Source organism: Macrosteles quadrilineatus, unplaced genomic scaffold (assembly GCF_028750875.1).
Source record: "Macrosteles quadrilineatus isolate MER2022 unplaced genomic scaffold, UCM_ALF_1.0 Scaffold_8__2_contigs__length_117827958, whole genome shotgun sequence".
NCBI classification, from domain to species: domain Eukaryota; kingdom Metazoa; phylum Arthropoda; class Insecta; order Hemiptera; family Cicadellidae; genus Macrosteles; species Macrosteles quadrilineatus.
Window position 1 is genome coordinate 36,882,238 of NW_026542601.1, and position 23,973 is coordinate 36,906,210.

Below are 23,973 nucleotides of genomic sequence, written 5' to 3' on the forward strand. Positions count from 1 at the left end.
ACTGGTTTACAACAATTACACATAAGAAGTGCATAAGAATAAGTCTTAATTATCTCGGAACATAGTTAGTTACTTGTTAGTTGTGCATTAACAAACAGGATTTATTCGCCGAGCACGTAGGTCTGCTGCACGTGGGTATTGTATGTGCTCAAGCGCACATATCAATTTGTTCACTGTCCAGGTGTTAAGGGTGTTATTACACGCCTACCCCCAGTAGATGCTAATGTCATGTAGTGATTGTCTATTGTTGTTTTATTGTTGTTATTGTCCCTCGCCGGTCCACCGTCATTATTGACAATTGTTGTTGTGTGATCCACGATGAGTACTTGGTATGGACTTAAGATTCTTTACTGTAGATGTGATTCTTATTGAATTGTTAGTTCTAGAGCTGTATTTTGGGGATATTAAAATGTTGATTTATTTTGGATAGAAATTCTCCCATTCCTTATCAAATCTATATTAAACCCTTCAACCCTTCTACAAAATCAATGCATAATAATGTCCGTATTGTATAAATCGGAATAAGCACATTCCATAGAAATCCTACCATCCCAAACTTGATTTTCTTTAGAAATCACGAAATGATTATGTTTCAGAAAAGTATTTTGGAATAGTAACATAGGGATTTGGTTTGGCTCTTCAGTCAACAGTATTTTGAATATGATGGCATAAAGTGTTTTGATGTGTTGTATTACAGGTTCTCCTCCACGTTACCTTTGTGACAATAGTTACAATACGTCCGAAATGTATGTCTTTATTGACCGATTGATAAAAAGTAAAATTTCACAGATATGAAGTTATTCTAGTACCTTCATACTTCATGCACTTGATACATTTATTAAGGGTTGACATTTCTTTGTTTCATAGATCTAATTTATCTAGGGTCTCAAATTCTAATGAATATGAAATTGTTTTACGAATACTTAAACTGAAGGCTACTTTAGTTTGGGAAATATAACTTCAAACATAAGCCACGACAGTAAAAGTCTTTACTTAAAGGCGGTGACACACTATCGATCTTTTCCCCGATCAAGACCCCGAACCGAGCAGGGAGAAGGGAGAAGGGAGATAAATATCAGCAAAATTTTACTCCGAACATTTCCCCGAACATGACCAAGACCAGACGAATTCTACCGAGCGCGGCAAAAGGAAGTTTGGAGAGAGATAGAGAGTGTGTGCGAGTGAGAGCGCGGAACTATCAATGCTAGCGCAGGCGGCCGCTCGGTGCGGCGCTCGCGACGATGTACGGGGCAAAAATGTACCGTGACACACTATCGTACATCGGACCGTACATCGGACCGATCTTTTCTTTGATCTTTCGCCAAAAAACCGCCTCCAGAGCGCTCGTCTCCCTGCTCGGCCTGATGTCTTGTTCGGCGTCTTGATCGGTGTACGGACCCGTGACACACTATCGAACATCCTCCCTTCGACCTCCCTTCTCCCTTCTCCCTGCTCGGTTCGGGGTCTTGTTCGGGGAAAAGATCGATAGTGTGTCACCGTCTTAAAAGGAACTACCAAACTCGGGTGTTTTGAAACATTGAGCTCCCACCAAATAATTCACTTTATTTCCCTCTAACTAGTAGCATAGATTAAAAGATGCTAGTAGTCACAATAATTGTATATCCTTAATAAATTATTTATTATATTTTCAGGAAGTTTAATTTGTGCCGCGTCGCAGGGAATTTCAACATTTCTCGGTTGGCACTCCTGCAGGGTAGCAGGTAGTTGTGGGACGGCGAGGGGTAGATTATTGTTCTGGCGCGAGAAGTTTCCTCACCCCCACTACCCCTCTACCCATTTTCTCTATATCTTCCCTAAATGATCTGACAACACTGTGCGGGATTCCCGAATCTGGACACATTCCAACTGATTTCATCCCTAGCTTCTTTACACCTGCTGAACTTCCTCTGTGTTTTCTCTTATTTTGTTTCCGTTTACATTTTTATAATAAAAAACCTGAATTTAACACATTTTATTCTATCATTGTAATTATAGTACAATATATTGTAGGCTAACTCTTGATCAAAACTATGATGGTTCGAGGACAAAAAATGTTTAAGGATTTTATGAACAAGAAATTGTGAGGGAGTTATTTGTTCGATACATTGTTCCTTGAAAGAAAGAAAAAGATTGTAGGACTTTTGTAAGTAGGACAGAACACTTATCAAATAACGAAGAATTTTGTATAGTCTCGCTACTGCTATCATAGATAAAAGTAGTGTCTATACTCCTTTAATCTATGCTGATATGTACCACAGACTGTAGACCAATTACTCACCGCTATCTGGAGTTGCGGTTCAAAAACAATTTCGACATATTTAATTAAATTTTATAAAATGCAACGCTCTCTAGGGTTGGAGTAATCTTATTTAGAGTATCTTATTGTTGTTCTAGAATCTACAGCTCATTGTTATAAGTCGAAGAACGATCATTACAAAGTACTGTAAATTTTGCGAACTTTTCCCCGATAACATTATTATTAGGCTATATACTTCGTACACCGGCACAGCGGTATTGTCTATTAGAAAATTTGACTAAAAATTGAAATTTGTTTGAAAAATATTTATATATTTTGCCGTTGCATGCTAAAGGTATACTGTAGTGTTTTCTGGTACCACAACCTGTCTCTGATCCTACGTCTACCAGGGGACTGGCCTACTGTTTAAGTACCGGGTCAGTCCTAGGTAGGCGAAGTTTTTGCTGACAGGTTCCATTATACAGACTATAGACCAGTGTGCAAACGAAACACCACGTATCCAGGGGTAACTACCGGAGGCGTTCTCTACCGTTCTACAAGTTCTGTAGTTTCTTGTACAATTCGCTTTGCTTGATTATATTCGCTTTCACTGGTCTAGCGTGGAGAATTACCTAGGTGTGAACCTGTAATGAAAAAAATGTAGACATTGCGGACGAAGCGGGAGAACCGGGCATAAGACGTAATGTGTTATTGTATAAAAATTGGCGTGATTTTCTTGTATTTCAGAAACTGCAACTCATTTGAGTTCCTTAGTTTGTCCTCTGTTCTTTTGCGTTGAATATTTAAAAATTGTCGTCAAATTAGCATTCAGTATTTCTTGAAGATGTACACTTTCGTACAATATCACTAAACATAACTGGCTCAAGGATTAATCAACCCAACATTTTGTGAAATTGAACGAACCGTTTATGACACAATAACAATTTAAATTAATTTGAACGTTTATCATAGCATGAGGTTTTTTTGGATGCAAGTGTTCGAATGTAAGCACTTCATTGCTAAGTGGTGGTACTGTATGTAGTAAGCTATTGAAAACAACGACTTTAGGGTTTCTAAGATAAATGTTTGAAATAATAACATGTGTCATGTGCCGTAACACAAAAAAAATTTACAGTTTAGTGTCTAGACAAATTTGTTTGTTGTACACAGTCCACAGTAAAATACGTTAAAGTATTAAGCATACGTTGTACAGAAAAACCTCGATAGCGAGTATATCATGGGGATTATAAAATAAGTCTTCTTATCAAATAATATTTCTTAGTAATTTTTATTTCTTACTGAGGTTTGTACAGTAACAAGTGACACACGTAAATACTAAGTACATGTAATTGAGAGTAATGTAAAATTAAGGGTACTTTATCTTGTCATAAAGGTCCGTTTGTTATTGAGGTTCGTGTTATCGAGGTTCCACTATAGGTAGAATAGAAATCGATAAAAACTAAAGAATAAATCCAACACGTATAAATACAATTACAAGCCAATTACGGTGTGTTCCTCTATAAGTATTAGTACAAAAACTAGTCTTTGCCAACGCCACTGTAATCGATGCTTCTTCTGAGCTCTGACATGTCATTTAATATAATCTTTATGTCTGGCGACAGATCGTACTGGCTTTGAGGTTATGTCCGTTCGATAACGGAGGCAGTGGCCGTGCCAGTCAGCCAATGCCTTCGCTTCAGTGGCGCGTCGTCGGTCGACCAGTGAACAACGATCTAGTGAGTCGTGGATACAACAATGACATAACCTCAATTCGACATCTGTTGTGTTTTATCGATCTCGTTCGTTGTAGCTTTGTTTATTTTAATCGATTCGCGAAATGTGTGGCGTATTAGTGTGAACTGAAGCAACGTGTTGGTTTTGTAGTTTGTTGTGTGGTTTCTTGGAGTGACAGGTGGTAAAAAGGTTTGTTTACATTGAGTTCGCAAGTTTGTTTACCATTGTTGTTGCGAGATTGGATATTTTGGCAAACGGTAATATTGATTTAAATAGTAACAAATGCCTAGTTAAAAACACGACATACAATTTTAAGTATGATATACGGCTTTAGAAATCTTAATGTAAAATGCAATATATTAATTTAAAAATGTCAAATTATCCTTCGTACTATTTGTTTTTTTAATGATTTTTTTTTTAAACCGAAAAGCGATTGGAGTAGTGTAAAACCCTTGCCAATCAAGTTAACTTAGGAATTTTAGCTTAATATACAGATTTTTATTTTAAAAAATCACCAAATTACTAAAGAAGCAGGGAAATTGTCAGGGGAAAATTGAAATTATTTTACTGTCTCATTCAAACATGTATTGTACGGAATAGTAACGATTGAAATTTAATTTAACGTTTTGAATGTGTTCCTTTGGGGATTTCCAGGATATACTGGGTAGCTCAATAATGCACCGTTTAAATGTTATTGTCTATTGTTTGACAAAATAGCCAAAATTAGGTTTATCAATAGACGGCTGTTCAAGAATATTTTAAATAGGATCCGATACATAGCAGTCTTATTTTTTTTTAAAGGTCTTGTAAACAATATTTTAAGCAATATAATTTTGACAACCGAGTTTTAACTACATTAATTATGTGACGCAAAACCTCTTCGATTTTTAATTTTTTTAAACCTCCCTCGAAAATTATTATTATCGATTCTTCAAAACATTTTACCGGTAAATGTTCATAGTGTCAAACCGATAACCACATAGATTTAATTTAGGATCATGCCCAAAACAGATCGATTTGGAAGACAAACACCCAGGCCCCCTCTGACATTTTGGAAATCAAACAAACAAAATGTTGTTTGTTTATCTGTGTTACCAGCTGTCGCACGTTTAAGGTACCCATGTAGACAACATCTGTTGAAGCTGGACGCTTACGTAGGGGAGACGTAATGGTAATTGGTAATATTACTATTACATTACTCATATTTTGGTATGGCCGCGGTAAAACTTAACAGTATTCATCCCAATTATAATCGATATCAATAAAACATTGAATAGTTGGTCATCTCTCAGTCATAATTTTTACATTCTTGTACTTTTGGTGGGACTAAGTTTTGTCAGTTATTTCTTCAATGTGAACTAAAATACTGTCACATTTTTTTTAGTTTAAAAAGTCGTTCAAAATTTTAACTATAATCAATTTGAAACTTTGTAAAGTTTTGATAGGTAAATGAAGGGCATAATACTTGAGTAATTTAAATAGTTAATTTTAATTATATTTGGCACATTGGAATAATACTGAATTATTCAATGTTTAGCTGCAAATTATTTGTTTGAAAAAAAAAACGAGTGGTTTAAAACTAATAATTCTGTGTGTATGAGTAAATGTAAATTTGTACTTTATATGGATATATCACTTCTGTTTGATTTATAAAATCTGTATACTATTTCTCAAGATATTTAAGACCCAGAGTAGATTCCATTTTTAGACCTCAAAGATGGTAGGTAAATTATGAGGGAAAATAAGATATTAAAAGTAAATCTTATTGAGTTTTCACGATAAGTATTTCAAAAGAAAAAAACCATCGAATATTTTTTACTTCTATGCAAATAAACTTAACACTAGGACACGGAAATGAAACTAGGAGAAAAGTCACCTAAATTATTCTTCCCTGTTCGTGTCTCAGTTATCAATATTATCGTGTTTCAACAGCTGTTAAAGAACAGCTGACTAACAATGTAATTCTAGAACACCCCAACTTCGTGCCTACAGTACACACACACATGCTGTGAGGCTGACAACGAACTGCACTCACGGTCAAAGGAATTTACAAGGGTTGGAAGGGTAGCTCGCCTAAGCCATATGGAACTGCACTCACGGTCAAAAATCGGTCTTTCACGGCTGAACGCTTCGCTAGCCCCTTAGTGGGTCGCCGGAATTTTATCCCCCTGGAATTTTACCCCCTGGGCAAAGCTGACGTCACTATGACGTAGTAACCTGAGTGGCCAAAAGTTTGTTCGCGGCCGGAATTTTACCCCCGCGGATTTGGAAGTCTAATGAAAATAGTCAGAGCGTGATTAATTAGATTAGCGACAAAAACCGGAATTTTACCCCCTGTCCATATAACTAGCGTTTAGGCAACTGAAGATGTACGGGCCGGAATTTTACCCCCCGGAATTTTACCCCCTGGCTGATTTTAGAAATTGAATGATTGATTTTCTTAACTTCTGTTTTTAATTAATTGTAAACATTTCATTATTTAGTAGCTTATCTTTATTTATTTATTTTGTAATCTCAACTGAGTAAACAGAATTCGCTGTTTTATTTTGATCATATTAACCAACAGTTGGCTTCAATGACAATCGAATCTCAAAATTAATATTAAAACCCTGTGCGATTAGTTAATGTTACATATAAATTAAGATAGGCTTCTTAATAATAAAATGTTTACCATTAAATTAAAACTGAATGACGATAATTAATCATTCACACTAATTTATATCTGGCCAGGGGGTAAAATTCCGGGGGGTAAAATTCCGGGGGGTAAAATTCCGGGGGTAAAATTCCGGGGGTAAAATTCCGGGGGGTTAAATTCCGGGGGTAAAATTCCGGGGGGTAAAATTCCGGGCCGTACATTCTAGGTTTTTTAATTTGATGTGTTCTGATTAAACTCACAACCGTGAAAATATATGTTTAATTCCGCGTTTAATCCATCGAGCTGATGTCGCGAAACTCAAATGTTCGCGGCCGGAATTTTACCCCCTGGTTTGTGACGTCACGTTTGCCCAGGGGGTAAAATTCCAGGGGGATAAAAATCCGCTACCCCCCCTTAGTCATCTGTTTATTCCGTCCTCTGTCTTACTTTATCCAATAATTTATTTAATCACGTTTTAGTGTCTGTCCCAATACATACAACAATAATTAACCTAACCTAACCTAACCTAGTGTCTGTCCCAATACATACAACAATAATTAACCTAACCTAACCTAACCTAACCAAACCAAACCTAACCTAACCTAACCTAACCTAACCTAACCTAACCTAACCTTTACAAAAGAAGCTTCGTTATAATAAGAATATAGCCTATCATGTTATCGTAAATACTATGCTAGAATATTCTGTGCACATATATATGTGTATTTTTTACAATGTCAGTAGTAAGTTTATTTTTTGACGTTTAGATTAATTTAATCAAAACTTTTCAATATATTTCAACTAATTTAATAAGTTTTAATCAATTCAATCATGGTGTTGCACAATGTGATATAGGCTAATTAAAAACTGACCGTGAGTGCAGTTCCAGTACCTCCAGAAAGGCTCAAAGTGACCGTGAGTGCAGTTCCGTAGTTGGATTAGGACCAGGGACTGACCGTGAGTGCAGTTCCAGCCCTCCCTGCTGGGAGCTTTATGGGCTTTTTACCCCCTCCCCCACCACCCTAATCATCCCTTTCTTGGAACGAAGGTTAAATGTCGACGGCCTTTCGAGTTGAACGACAAGGAAAACATTTTGTTACTACAGTATTTTTGAAAATTGCTCGTGAATTATTTAGCGTGTTTCTGAATAAGGGTTGGATTAGTGTAAAAATAATTTAAAACATTTGACTTATGCAAACAAATAATGTGTCATACCAAAGTTGAATTAAATGTTTCAAACGTGCTTACCTTTTTTATTCATAATTATTTTATAAAACCGTTTAATAAGCAGTTTAATTTATTTTCACATAATTATACTACAGTATCTCTAAGTTTTATGCTTAAGTAATGTGCTTTGTCCACTTACTTAAACAAATATTTTCTAGTCAATTATTTCTATACGGATAAATTCTTTCGTCTCCTACAAATATCTTGTTATAGCTTTGCTGTAATTAGATACCTTACCTACCTTGGTATTTATCCGGACACTTTTCCTTCTTCATCATAAATCCGCGGAAAAAGTCCTGAATTTCGTTTTGAACTAGCCTACTTATAAAATAAATGAAATCCAAAAGTATTTCCAACCTTAATTTGTTTCTTATGAAAAACACATGTTATGCCTAAGCACACTTACCACAATCATAACAATTTAAATTCAATCTGAATAATCTTACAATCCATGGGGACCTAATCATCCTTGCTGGGGAAGTAAGGACGGTCACGTGTTTTAGCACGGGCTGGTGTCAGGGGGAGGGGCGGCTCGTGTCATATGGTTATTTATTTTTTTCTGGAGGAGGGTTGGTAACCCTTCTTGGCGGTGTCGTGTAAAGGAACGGGTGCTATACTCCAGCTGTGCATCTTGGGATTGTCAGTAACTACTGTATGAGATTCTTGTAGAATAATACGTTGTTAATTATTATTGGATGGTTGCCTTCTAATTGGTCGTTGCAATTTAACATTGGTTGATTATTCTGATTTTTTCACCGTCTCTTTTGACAACCAACCATGCGTGTAAGCTTTTTTTGTCAACTAAGTAGTGTTTTTGGATCTCGGAATTGTTTGTTAAAATTCAGAATTGCTCTAGTACATATAATTTTTTTTGCCAAAATTTTCTGACCACCCTGCATCAGACACACTCATTTGTTACCTATGACCATTAAAGAATTAGGAACCTATTTCATGATAGGTTTGATAGGCACTCGGTTGAATCACTGGAATACCGAATACAGATACGCTAACCCAATAACCTAATTCCTATAGTTATTTTGACCCCACGTTGGGCGCCATTCTATTATCTCAACAACTCTTGTGGAAGAGCTGTGTTGATTAATTGTTTGCACAAGGGACAAGTATTACATTTTTCTATATAAGCTTCAATGATACATACTGCAAAACACAGTGTCCGCACAATGTCGAGGGAATGCGCCGATTCTCCTTGTCTTTGTAGTATTTACCATAGGAAAAACTAAACAAACGTTACTTCTATCACGGCTGTATTCACATTGAAATGGCATGTTTGTTGTTTCAGTAAAGTTCAGAATAGTCAGACGAGTGCAATAAGTGCCCTTGTACATTGTTGAAGTTGATTGTTAGCGTCTTCGTTGTGGCGGAGTTGTTGTGGACTCAATTAGTCACTTAATTAACAAGCGGTCCCACGACTTGACGTTGTGTGAATACTGTACGTTCCCTGTTTGTATGGAATCAAGTTGAACAGATCAAAGCTATAGTGTGTATAAAACCATAGTGTCACATTTAAGATACAAATAAAATTAGGTCAGCAACTGTAGGCCTATGCAATTATCTTGTTAGTAGATATATTCCATTCTGAAGATCTTTAAACTCGAATTAAGAATTTCAGTTTTCAATTTATTTCCTGTCATTGTATTTTAAATCGTGTTTTACCCTAAAGCACGACGGGAGAGGTTTAATTTGATAGGAAGAACGAGGGTGCGAAATTAGTTTGTTTCAGGAAGGTTGAATAAGGTGAGGGGAAAAGTAGTCAGGGACACAGGTTTGATGTTTTCATAAACTTGGAATTCGCAAATCAATATTGTTCAATGGAATTAAATTGTTTTATTTCAAGAAAAAGATGCTCTTATAAAACTATCCCATTTGGCGAAATAAAAAACTAAAGGACTAGGATTGTTCTTACAGATTTACACTATGTCGTAGCTTTGTTTTTGAATGAGACAACCGTTAAATTACTGCTTCTCGATTCTTATTACTGGTGTTGGTTGTAGAATTCATTCAAGGGGACAATTCCAAATTCCGATAAATTAAATATGAGGTAAAATTGCATACCCCTAACATTATCTCAAATAGTAGCCAAACACTATTCAAGTAATTGTAAACCCACTTGCAACAACACCAATCCAAGAAACCACCCACATTGTTTTCTTACAGCGATTTTAAAATGGCCACAACCTGTTTTGGGCCTCCGCCACTTCCGCCTTCCAACAAGAAGAAGGTGGTTGCGACCATAGAGCCATCGCCGAGCAAAAAGTCTTCAAAGAAAGAGAAGAAAGTGGCCAGCGTAGAACCTCTGATGTCTTCCACCTACAGGTCCTTCCGAGACCCGGTGGAAGAGGACGAGATAATAGTGTTGTCCTCGGAGGACATGGAAGTGAAGCCGATCCAGGAGAAGAAGGATAAGAAGAAGTACAACACGAATTCTTTGACGAGACCGTTGAGTGCGAGCAAGTTGACGCTGAGCAGAAGTCACTCTGAGGGGAATTTGACGATTGTGGGTGAAGAAGTGCCTTTGGACCTTTCTCTGCCGCCGCTGGGCTCCGGAGCGCTCAACAAGTGCCTTAGAGTCCTCAGCGGCTCTTGGAAGAACCTTTTTCAATGTAAGTTTGTTGCATGATTGGTTTATCATAGTAATTAACGAAAAATGTGCAGCTTGTGTGGTATAGTTGTGTTTTTATTCATACAGAAGATGACGATTGTAGAGTGTGACTATAATAATATTTCCAGATAATATACTGTCCTTTTTCTGCTCTCGTGAACAAAGAGAGCTTCCTCTGCTTCCTTGCTTTTTCTGATCTCATGTTGTTTGTAAGGTCATGAAGTGCTAGCGAAGAATACTGCAATTGAAATGTTATGTGAACAATAACGTTGCTTCTATGTCTTATTTTAGTACAATACGATCTGAGAATGGGTTCCAGTGCCACAACATGACAAAAACCTTTTACGGCTTTATTCATTGATTTGTATCGCTTTTCTCTAACAAAACTGCTAGTTTAACACTCAGTTGGTATTTTCTTCGTCTATTGTCTAATCTAAAAAAGAATTCTAATTTCATGATTTGCAGCTTATAATCAAACCTAATGTGGTTTTCAGTAATAGTTAATAGGGTTTGAACACTATGACTTTTCATTCAAGATTTGTTCAAATGAGTACCTTCTGAACTCTTGCCGACGGTTATTCTTTTCCACGTCGGCGCAGCAGAAGCAGGTTCGGTGCGGTCTGTCCGTTCACATCCATTTGTATTCCGCGAAACGCCTCAGACCGGACAAACTGGCATTGTTTAGGTTCACAGAGTCCCGCTCGATTTGTTCGATGCGATTGAAACTGCAGCTTTGCAGTCGAGAGTTTCAGGTTTAGAAAGCAGTTGCACTCGCTCCAAGAGTGTTCAACTATGCAGCGAGGAAGGTCGACGCAAACCTCTTTGTTCAGTTCTTTTAGTTCTAATAGTGATATGTTGTATATCATTGATACATTGTTGTTTGATGAGTTCTTACTTTTTCTCCTGGTGGACTGAAACTTCAAGATCCGGAGGATCTTCGCAGAAGGAATCTCTTTGATTTTGAAATTCTTTTAAATCTCATCCCATAGATACCAGTATTACTAAGTCGGCATATATTTCTGATTCGTCCTTTCTACTCTGATAATTACTAGCTTTGAGCAGACTGAGCTCCGTACTACCTTTGCGGGATGTTTATGTTATTTTTGTGTTACTTCAATATGTGATGGGATTGGTATGCCTATTTTTTCAAAATTTGCTTAATCAGCTTTTGTTGATTAATTAGTAATTTGATTTTGTTGAAGGCATGTGTTATACTAAATCTTCAATGACCTTAGTGAGAATACGATTTAACATTTCATATCAGTCATGTAGATGCTTGTATTAGGCTACTCCCTGATCCTTCAATTAAGTTCAACGATACTAGTATACATTTTAAATTACATCTGTATCATCGCACGATTTTTTAAAATAATTTTCTAATCATACACTTATGTTTGTATAATTCACACAGTTTCTCCTCCTCTTCTAATTCCTGTGCATTTCTATGAGGTCTCTTAAAGTAGGAAGACTCCAGACATCTTTGTTCCTGTTGAAAGTTAAATTATCTTCAAAGTGTCCAAAATAGTTTCTTTGAACAGAACACTATTGCTACTGCGAAATCCCGCCATGTGGCGTCTACGCGATCCTCGGCTAGTTATCGTTGTTGCGACCCTTGTCCGTTGTCCAACGTCCGTCTACAGTGAAAGCAGGCGCCAGTGGAGATTTACTGCTTCGTCTCTCTCACTCTCATATAAGACATCACTGCTCGTACTTCACTAGACAGTGACGAGTCGACGAGTAGCTGTAAATCCATAGAGACACTTGGAGGGAAGCAAGGGGCTTTGCTAGGTCCCACCATGTTTTGCGGAGTGAAGGAGTGCAAAACGAAATTGGTGGGCGAATGTTGATTGTAGGTTTGTGCTAATAATCAAACTATTGTTCGAAATGGGTTTCTTCAAAACATGGAGACTTCTCTCTAGGGATATGTACGCGGGAGCCTACAACCATCAATATTTAACTAATTTTCCAAGAATCTCCGTTCAGTGAGGTTCAAATCTATGTGAGTTACCTACTTTGACACCTAGAAGCATCGGTACACCCCTTGACTATGTAACACATTGTAAATTCATTGGTACAACCTAATGTCCTAAACCACTGTAAAATCAATGATAAATGTGTTCAACCCATTGAGAGCCTTTTGTTTTTACCCATTCTTAATTTTATTTATAAATTTTTTGTATTACAATTTTTGGAAAAGTAAGAAAGTCAAAGATGAAAATTTCACCACCAGTATGATCTTTTCTAGGACGCTCTAAATCTAATTATTTGGTACTTTTCAAACGTTTATTGAAACATCGGCTTCAAATTCACAGATCGTTTCAAACCGAACCCTCTAATAGCTTCTGACGATAAAGACTTTAAGGCTGGATTGACTTTTCAACCTCCCCTCATTTGAGCCATTGATACCCGGCCTATCTAACGTCGCACAGCCGCAATCAAAACTCACAATTTATCTGGATTTCGAGAAATTTGCACCCGCTCGCTAGATCCGGCTTCTCTATTGAAAGAAGAGCAAGGGACGATTAATTAGGGGAGGTTTTAGGGGCTCCAACGCCACATTTCGGGCCATTTCCAGAGGGGTGGACAGCTTTACAATAGCCTCATGATAAAGTGCTGTTGAACACTGGGGGTGGAATTACGGGGTAAAGTCAGGTGCGGTGGTATTAGACCACGTTGGTAGTACAGTCGAGGGCAATCACAATGGTATGGGGTATTGTTTTGAAACCACGCAATGTTTTATTTGTACATTACAGAAGTCAAGTTCAGACTATAAACATTCGATCAACTTCAGGGTACAACGTATCTATGCATAGTGATACAAAGAATGATGAAAAGGTAAACCCTCGCAAAAGCTACATCATACGATCGAAATATTATACAGTATGATCATCTAAAGAAAATTTTAAGCCGACTTATTGCGATTTTCGTACATACTGTATTTGCTAATCATAATCACAAGGTTAATCTGAGTAATTTACTACGTAAATATTTTGTTTGGTATTTTCAGCAACAGTTGGAAAGAAACTCTCCGCTTTTGATAGAGCCATGCTTATTGGTTGGAAGAGTTGCGAACATATTGTAAGAGGAGAATTTAGTTATCATGACCGCGAATGTTGATGCTTGATTAATCGAAAACGAACTGTGGGGGGTGACCCATTCTTCAACCCACCAAAGAACTTCCATTATGTAAAACGATACCTATTTTTGATCCAGTTGGTTCACAGAAAAGAAGAAACAACCAATTTAACACGCAAAACACGACTATATTATCTACTTTGGTGATCCACTGGAACACATGTTTGACCACATAAAATACCCGACACGATTTTAGCCCGAATAAAAACACAAATTCGACCCGTACAGTAGCACCCGGGGCCGTTCTGGGCCGTGAAAACACCGCGAAGAACTGAAAATGGCCTCGGAGATTGGTCCTAATTACACAGCTCTAGGAGCCGGTTGTCTAGGCTAGCAATTGACGGAAGCGGAGGCTATTAATGAAACCAGTTGTTTATAGTCGCAGGCGTCAGTTGTGCAACTGGTTCTGAAGAGGGATGTTGGAGTTTACAGTAATCGGGACAAAAACCCACCCCTTTCTGGTTAATCTTGTAATCTGTGCTGGTGGCAGAATAAGGCCAAGGTTTAGGATTCATGAGACTTTCTAAGGAATTGGAATTTGAACATAGAAAAGGGACAGTCGAATGCTTTCTTGGATTTAGGAACTTTAGGGTAGGGAGGGGGAAATGTGAGATGCGTGTGAGATTATTGGGAATCCTTGCATGGGAATGCTTGTTAAGAGTGTTAGAATCTCAGATTGTTCTAAAATTGTCATTTTAGATTAAATTTACATCTACAGTTTACAATATGGCAAGTTTTCTTGGATAATGTAGTCTGTAAAATTATAAAAAGTCAAGCTATAGTTATCTGAAACAAGCGATTAATTTGTATCTGTATGCGAGTGTAAATACGTGTTTACCGAATGGGAATGTTAACTTGTTTTTTAAAAGAGCAACGGGTTTTTATGGGGGAATCGAATGTACGCAATCAAATAATGGTGTTCTCCAGGGGATGCAAATACAGTTGGGTAATTGTGTAACTGTGTTAGGTCTACCGATATAATGTTTGTGACACGGTCGATTCCCCACCGGGCGGCGAAAACCGAGGGATTGGAACTAGCCAATTGTACATTATAAATGATGTAGTGACGTTGTTTTGGAGGGAAACTTTAGGGGTTGATGTTTTGACCACGTTTGTTAGTGTCAAATGGTTTATTTGTCTTTGAATACCCGAAATGTTGTAACCTAATTAATTTTTACAGAGACCAAGTAATAACACTATTCGTCATTTATTCTGTTGTTCCTAAGTCGATGTATTCAAGGTATAGCAACTACATATAAATAAATGGTTTTATTTAGATATATATGGTTTATTCTGCGTGAATTATTGCAATTGATCAGCAGTCTAAGAGAATTTTATCCAATGGTAGGTGGAGATAAGTAGGTGGAGATCTCTATTTCAGAGGCAGTTCACAGAGTCAATGTTAGCCTTTTTAATCCTTGCACGTTTACGTAGGCCTCTGACCTTTGTAAGAACGTATCAAGCAAGTCAATGTGTTAAATTGGTATATTACATCAATTAACCATTGAATATACTTTTTTTATTAAATTAGTGAACTTTACTTATACATTTTAGTAGCCGCTCATCACGACGTGAACCGACATCATTGATGGTTTATCGAAGACCGTTGCGCTGACGATTGAGCCACTTGCTTATGATAGGCAATACTTCTCACCGACTGACTCAATGACATTATCTCAAAAACTTAAACCGTAAGATCTCAGGAGTTGGCTTGGAGTTTCCAATTAAGCTCAATAAGAAGTGATTTCAATAAATGCAATTAGTGCTTTGCTCTAGTGGTCTTTAAAATTCTCGTTTTATATACAGACATTTCTTTCCACTTGAACAGATGAATACTTGGACCAATATAAACTTTACAGTTGAACTTGCAGCATAGGGTTGTTTTCATTCAACAAGTTAATTCATGTCTGGAAAATTATCGTAAAATCCATAGGTGAATCGAACATGGACTCCAAGACAGAAAATTCCCTTTCAACCAACTGCGCCCAATCAACAGATAGATCAGATATCCCCAAAGGATCAAGCTAAAGCTAGTCTAATGGTAAAATAATAAAGCATGATGAAGAAGGTAAAGATATGAGCTGATGCCAGGAACAGAACGATCTGCCCACGTGTTTTCCACATAGATCGCTGTCGGAATGCGTCTCTCTCGCGTGTGCGTGTATGTGTGGCGTACACAGACGTTGCGTGTTGTACACAAATGATAGGCTATCGTTTCAACAGATGTTTGGGATGAGTGAGAGAAGGGATAATCTATCTCCTTCGTCTTCGGCCAGATACAGAACAGAAAGCGAAGTAAAATGTGTCCGAGTCATGCTTCTAGGGGTAGAATTTCCCTTTATGGATTGTAAATTGTATTTTTCAGTTTTTTTGTTGTTGAGAGCAATGGTTGTTTTTTTATTTGTAATGGGTAATTTCTTATTGTGTTTAGATAAGAAACAATACAACAATCTTTTAATTTAGAATTTTGAACGGTTTTTACAGATTTTTTTATGGGGATTTTTTTTTTTAAGTAACTCGTTCCGTCTTGGAGCATATTTGACTACTTTCTAGTTCTAGTTTAGGTATAGGTAAGAAAACTTATTGATAATTTGTATTTTTTTTTTTGCCTTATTATACCTTGTTATGTTTTCTTCATTGCATTGTTTTCACAAACAGTTTTCTGTTTGTGTTTTTTGTGATTTTCTTTTACACTCTATTCAAAAATCCTCCCCCAAAAACTTAAACCAGGTGAAAATATTTTGAGATTTTTTAAAACCAAAAGCATTATTTTCCTATAATAACCTGGTGAGTGGTTCTTTAATATACTTTCAATAAACTTATTTTGTTAAAACATAATCTGTAAGTAATATGCAATTGAGTGCTGTGTACAAATAAAAATGGCAATTTCATGTAATATAATAATTTATAGGCTACCATTTCACTGTCCGAACTAGGATCGATTGATTAAAAATCAAATAACTATTCTTATCACATTATGTTACTGCACACTTTTACATTTCGTCCCACTTCCAAAGCCAGATACCTCGATGGAACAGACTCCCGATATAAAGAGAGCAAAAACTCCAGCGGACATGTGTTTAATCTTTTTACACATGTTCAATTAGACCAACAGACATCGACATGAAGTTGTCATGGGAAATGCCAATTAAACTGGCCGCGATTCAGATAACAACCTAATGTGTTTTATGGACTATGATTTTAAAGGGTTTGAAATAGTTATTTGTGTAACTAGTGGTGAAAGTGGCACTTTGCTGCACACGAGAGCAATGCTTACGCACGAGCCGCAGGCGAGTGTGGAATGATCTCGAGTGCAGCAAAGGCCTTTTTCACTCGTGTTACACATTATATTTTTCCTACAGTCACTATAAAGCATATAAATAATTAGTCTTTCAAACACTATGCAACATGTTTTTAGGTTCAGCTGGCAACACAAATGGTGCCCTAGAGAAAGTAGTACCCGCGGTCCATATCACTCCGCTATTTTTCCTCGGCAAGAAATGTGCTCCGCGTTTTGAGAATATAGTTCCGTATGTTTTTGTAATTTGAAGTGGTTTCCGCGCCTAAAAAAAAATGCTTAAAAGGTATTTTCTTGTTTATTAAGGTCGTAGGAAGGTTTTAAAAACGTTTAAAAGAAAAGCCCAGAAAGTTCAGAAATACCGAAACTATAAACACGAAATGACAGGTTAAATCGTAGTTATAATAGTCAATCAGCTGCTCATAGTATAACTATCTTTAAGTGTTGCCAACCTATTTCCAAGCGTACACGGATTACGTGCATAATGGAACCACGCTGTTTTGTGTTGTTTCGTTGGAATCCTGATGTGCGGCAAAGTATAAACCGTACGGCAAAGTATAAACCGTACGGCAAAGTATAAATATGCAGCAATTAGCAGCTTTCTGTACTATAAACAGTACAAGGAAGCCAACTTTGTCGGGTGACTGTAGGAAAAAGTATTTGTTTAGTTCTTGAATGTTTGTTATAGAATAAATACATTAAGGAATCCATATAGTTTTTTTTGTGGCAAAACAAAGGTGACGGCAAAGTTTAAAATTCTGCCACAAATAGTTGAACTTGATTGTAGGTTATTCAGCGATGATTTAAAATTTTTCCAGCAAAAAACTGTTTACTCCAACTTCCAATAAAGCCAATCAGCTTCGTCGTTTTGTTCTTGAATTACTGCTGAGAAAAAAATATGTACATTATTTATGCATATTTTTGGCCACTAAACACTCTCAACATACAGATAAATAGAAAATAAACTTTTAATATTTTTAAAACGCAGGGTGTCCACATTCTGGAAAGTCAGGGATAGTCATGGAAAGTCATGGAAAAACATTTTGGTCATTGAATGTCAGGGAAATAGGCAAGAAGTCATGGAAAGTCATGGAAATTTCCAATTATGGATGGATTTGAGGGGACCATTCAATGCTCTAGTCAGCCGTAACCCGGACTGTTGTAGCATTTTTCAGGATTTTTCACAAATGTTCGATAATTCAATTTATTACAGTTGTATTATTTTATGAGTTTTCGGTTTGTTTTAGTTCATTGTTGTACCTATTGTACTCCATTGTTATCTGTTATTACATATTTCAGTATTTTCTGCAAAATAACATGTCCAGGCAGTATTATTTGTGTGTGTATGTTATATTATAATTGCATGTAAAGTTCGTGTGTCATGGAAATCGATGGTAAATAGTCATGGATAGTCAGGGAAAGTCATGGAAATAAATGACAAATTTTTGTGGACACCCTGAAACGTAATAAGCTATCGTGGACACAATTTACCTCCTCTCCATTTTTACGATACTGAGTACTCAGTTATGTGAACTTCCAACAGAGAAGGAAGCCAGACTTTGTCGTTTAGTAGGACTTCATGGCAGAAAAAGCGTTGGGACAAAAACCTTAAAAATTGCGCTTCTTGTGTAGTCGCGGTTTTATGGTTCTCCCCGCTCGAAATGTAACCCGAGAAACCCTCCCAGCGGGGTTTCGACCCAAAATTCTTGTCCACACATCCACCTGCAACGGCGGGTCTCTTTTGTCGGCTTCAAAATCGTGAAGAAAAGCGGGAAGATCGCAAGGAACTTGAATGATTTATTGTGCTCTTACACACCCTTGTTTCTCGCATTACAACTAATTTTATGAGAAGACTATAGGGATGTAGACGTAGAAATTCAATATGTTATGTTCTTGATGCTACTTCTAAAGTCTGACTTCTTTAGTGAATTGTGGTGGAGACTGTGCGTTTGTTTAGTACTTTAGTAGACTACGAAAACATAGGACCTACTCTGACTTTACTGAAATAGAGCTCATAATGGTCCTTCCCATAGTCATTACTAAGGCCCATATTTTTACCTACAAAGGTGTTCTTACAGAGGTGTGTGTTTTCGTTATTATTTGTATTTACCAATCTCATGTTCGTAAATAACTACGATCCAGTACGAAACATTGGTGAGAAGTTATGATGTTATTTTTTAGCTTTGGGTTATATCAGTTAATACTAGAGGTTGCAAGGTATCGCTTTTATAATTTAAAAAATTATTCTGGGTTTCTTTGGAAACAGTTTCATTGGAATTTTAAATGTAGATAGATCTATTATTAGTCCAAGTTTGAAACATGTAGTATACTAGTGTTGTCTTGAGCTCTCCCTGACGAACTGACTAGACTGCAAATCGTATGAAAAGCACGGCTTAAATTGCTTACTACCTATAATCTGTATGCTGGATCCTGTCTCCTGACCATCCGCTATGCTCCGGGTAAGGCGACTAGGATGCAGGTTTATCATACATACTTAGGACTTATTTGTGAAGTGGTACCTTTTTACATAATCTTTTAATACATTTACTTTTAAAAATGTCTAATTCTCACTCGATGCTGAAATACCCCTTTGGAAATAATTTTTGATTTGCCATTAGTAGCCCTGATGTACCAGCTACAAATAAGGTAGGCAATTAATCAGAGAATTAAGTTGGGACGTTTAGAGACCTAAAACAACTTGCTCCATCAAGCAGTAAGCACAAGCTGGCTGTTTCACAATGTGAATGCCCCAATTGGACTTTCAGTTTCAGACGGAGTATTTCCTTTTAGGGGAGTTGTTGTAGGTCAACTTGAGCACATTATGTTTTTCCATCACCTCACCACCCGCTCTTACGATTAGTCTGGATTTTGTTAGGCGGGTTCTTTAAAAGTACTATTTTTTAATACGTTTCACAGAAAATTAACTCTAAAATATACGTGATCTCTAAATTGGGATTACTTTATGTATTATTATTGGTGCTTCTTTCTAGTTGTTTTTTTGTACCCACATTAGATTTGTTTTACACAGTCACAAGCAGTTGAAGTATTTTAATTTGTTTTTATCAAACATTTTATAAGGAATCTATTCTATCTATGTATTTAATTATATTTACCTGGGTGTTTAGCATTTGGGCACCAGGAGACATTAATAATTTAGTGTGAATTTTTATGTTAGTATATTTTTTTGCAAATATACTTTTGGTGTGTAATTTTCCTTTATAAATTTGAATACTGTGTATACGTTCAAGGGCGATTTTACGTTTACGTTGTGTAATTATTACGTATAACTTTTTGCTCAATGCTATGTTAAATGCTATGCTCAAAGGGCCGTGGTAATCTTTCAAACTGTCTAGTTCCTAGTGGAAAATTCGATTTATATAAAATTTAATTATTTCCCTTCCTTCAATCACTTTTCAGACACACTTATAGACTAATTCAACGAAGCAAACGTCAAATGTATTCCACCCACTCCACACGCCACGTCAAACGCTGCTAGAAGGCGTCGACTTTGGCAAAATCTAGGTAATACGTCTCGATTTTTATAGCTCCTCAATTTTCCCAGCCGTAAAGTCCAACAATGTCGCCTCCCTTGGACTACTAACGTGTCGTGACTGAGGTGGGTGGAAGCTCCTCCCACGAAAAACCTTCTTTCTTCCTCACGACGTCGTTAAACAATCACTTTGCTAACGTTAACATATGGTCGGATATACTTAAAAAAAACTATTTATATGAGTTAAATACATTTTAAAAAATCTATCATTTATCATTTTGGATAGGGTGTTATCCATGGGCGTTTTTAACAAAATATGAATGATGGATGAATGTAGAATGAAGTGAAATGTGTTGATTTGTTACTGACTAAGGCCAACTGTTTCATTAGTCAGGATCATTTATTGAAAGCCCGATGATCAAGGTCATCTAAGTCTATTTAAGAAATGTTTTTATATTTCCGTTTTATATTTGTTTAAATGTTTACTATTTGTGTCCCCCATACGTATTTTTTAAACATTGATAACATGTGTAGTAAGCAAATTGCAACCGTATGCCATTTCATCTGTAACAAGCACTAGGTAACATATCGGGAATTTCCTATTAAATTGCAATTACCGATGTTAAGATTTATTGTGCCCAGTCAATGCTAAATTCATTTTAAAATGTATTGTTATACAGTATGTCTCAAACTATATAGATAAGTTATCTTCAATTTCAACCTTAGTTACCGGTACCTAGGGTTTGTTTTAGTTTCCACCGCAAAATTCAGTGGACAACAATTCCACGTGTTTTGAGGTTACACTCAGTTCTGGTTTGTGTAAGAGGGTGGGAAGTTTTATTTTCATCAGAACCATATCATTGTGTATGATCAGCAGTCTTTCCAACCTTGAGGTCCGCCACAAGGAGGATTTCTATCTCCGTTGTTCTTCTCCCCCTAGTACGAGTACTTGGGTTATTGATTGTTGAGGTAATAATCGGTTTTGGTTTATGCGAGAGGGTGGAATAAGTTCACACATGTGATGTTAGGACTGTTTGTATCTCCATAAAACCCACCGTCACAACCCTGAGGTACACCATGACGAGGAACTCGTGAGAAAGAACCTCGTGAAAATGAGGTTCCTTTTTCGTCTCCACCACTAGTGTAACTTGTTGACCTATGGGTTCAGAATTTGTCCAGTTGACAAGGTCACAACCATCTCTAGTTTTTGGAAGAGAGATTCTAGTGTGGAATTAAGAGATGTAGCATGTAATATATTGTCTACGTACTCGATATCTGTGAACCGTATAAACACGTCTTCTCACCCCCTGAGGTAGGTACACCGCAAGGAAGAAAACTTGACCGCCGCGCGTGTAACTGATTGGTCCAGAGGTCAACATCAGTTCTGGTTTGTGTGAGAGGGTGGATTTCGCAGAAAACAGGTGATATTGGGACATATGGCTCGACCTACGTACGCCTACCCACAAGGTGCGGTCTGCGTGTAGGTTGACTAGCGACTAGGCCTGCGTCGCTTTGTTTACGGCTGCCGTCAGTTAAATGTTGCGTTTTGTCCCCCTTTTCTCCGGTTACCAAGGCTCGCTGACAGTGTCAGATGGAGCTTGCCTTTCAAAAGTCCTCAGATGTAAGGGTTATCGGTGGAAGAAAAGACTTAGGAGGGATGTTGCATTGATTTGGATTGCAGGAAGAAATACCTGTTCATAAGATGATAGCAAAATGCCAAGATTTGGGTCTACCTAGATTGGGATCGTTGAATAGAACCAGCGACCTTCAAATTTAAGTATTATAACCACTTGAAACGGGAATGCGCGCGTTTACCTATCGTAGTCTACCTATTTATAGAAACTGAAACGATAAATTCTTACAGTGCGGATGGTTTTTGCTCGGTACTTAAGTACTTCCTCCACCAACATTCAAATTGAAATGATATCCTATGAACCATTTCGTAATGTACTGTGGGTAAACAGCTGGCCATGTTTTAGTAGTCAGTAAAGTATTTAAAAATTATACTGACAATAGGTTCTAATAATCATTAAAAATATCTTAAACAGTTAAATCTGCAAAACGCTATAGTTATCTTTAAAATCAATCAATTGCCTAACTGTGACCAAATGAAAATTTGCACATCGGTTTGTTGGACAAATACATACAATCGCTCAATGTTGCCAATATTTAACTAGCAATCAGTCACTTAAATGTCAGAGAAACCGTGTTATTGGTGCATCGATGTTTTAACTGCAATTAATTATCATTTGGTATGAACTGATCCTTTCCAATATATCATGATGACTAGATGATTCGATATGATTGATAATGTAGCTATTTTGTAAAATTTTGGTGAAACATGTATTTGAATTGCCACTAATTCTTTTATACACCAGTTGTTTAAAGAAAGTATATCTGTACTCAATATTTTACCAGTATTTCTTTCATATGAAATTTTAAACGATACTTTGTTATCGTTATTAAAAGTAGTTTTCCAGAGTTATGTGTTGATCAGAAACATTAATTTAATCCACAGGTACATTCCCATGTGTTCAGGTATCAGTTTTCCTTAAATGAAATCAATTGTATTGTAAAGAATATTTTAGTTTTATTTGTGTTTCTAAATTACTAATTTTCTTTAGAACTAGGTTTATATCTCTGTGTGTTTATTAATTTTGTATGCAATCCACTAATATTGTGAGTGACTTTTTTTATTTAGAGTGGAAAAAGGTTACACAATTTATGTAATTATTTGCATCGTCCTGGATGAAATTCAAGACTGTTAATGAGAAACATAGCGCGAAATTTCTATGATGTATTCTGTGTATTTCTACTTTTACAAAACCTTAAATGTTTATTCAAAAGTTTTATTATTACAATTTTCTGGAAGAAATTTTGCTTGAATCTGCATTATAGCATATTGCAATCCTTCTAAATGCATTTCTCTAAATGTGGTTGAATCGGAATTATAGCAAATTATGCTGTTGGGGGATTTATTTCTATCCCCCCTTGATACGTGCTCGTTGTCAGTTATGCCAATTATAAGAGGCCAGGTGATCGCTTGGGGGATTTTGAAAAGAATTTGGTCCAAAATAGAGCAAATAAGGGGAGGGAGGGAGAAATCTGGGGCATGGATTTGGACATTCTTAATATTAGGCTTTTGTAAATACATTTTGTGTGAGTTTATGTCTTTGAAATCTTTAAATTATGCCATAAAGTTGAATGTTTATTTATTTATCGTATTCGATGGACTAAAATTTCAAGTTTTTGTAATTTACTAACGGGATAAGACTAATGATGGTTTTCAAAGGTAAAGGTGTGTTTTTCCCCTAAAATCGAATATTTTTAGACTTCCTGATTTAGTTTTTGACATTGGTTTGTTGTAGTATACTATTGTAAAGGTAATGTTTTAGTTTTTATCTTAAGCCTGTCAAATAAGATTAGGGGTTTGTTATCTATAAAAAAAGAAGACGATCGTAACATTCATTGTAGATAAAGAGCTTCTTCTGTACTCTAACGCGTCAACGATTCATTCAGAATTATGTTTTCAATCGGTTTCCTATTTTTACTCGTCCTTTGATTTAGTAAGATATTGGTCATCTAGCTTTTATTTGCC

At 36.6% G+C, this 23,973-nt stretch overlaps 1 protein-coding gene across 5 annotated transcripts in view; it reads left to right on the plus strand.

The window, feature by feature from the left end:
• Nucleotides 1-23,973, plus strand: part of LOC128999342 (caskin-2-like) — a 242,594-nt gene that overhangs the window by 134,665 nt on the left and 83,956 nt on the right. For 2 of the 5 annotated variants that reach the window (XM_054425789.1, XM_054425790.1), the window contains exons 1-2: nucleotides 3,965-4,159; nucleotides 10,008-10,453. The exons of the other annotated variants lie outside the window; for them this stretch is intronic. In XM_054425789.1, the coding sequence (XP_054281764.1) occupies nucleotides 10,018-10,453 (436 nt within the window). In that variant the 5' untranslated portion in view covers nucleotides 3,965-4,159; nucleotides 10,008-10,017. Of the gene's footprint in view, nucleotides 1-3,964; nucleotides 4,160-10,007; nucleotides 10,454-23,973 lie in introns of those variants that run through there. 5 annotated transcript variants of the gene reach the window in all.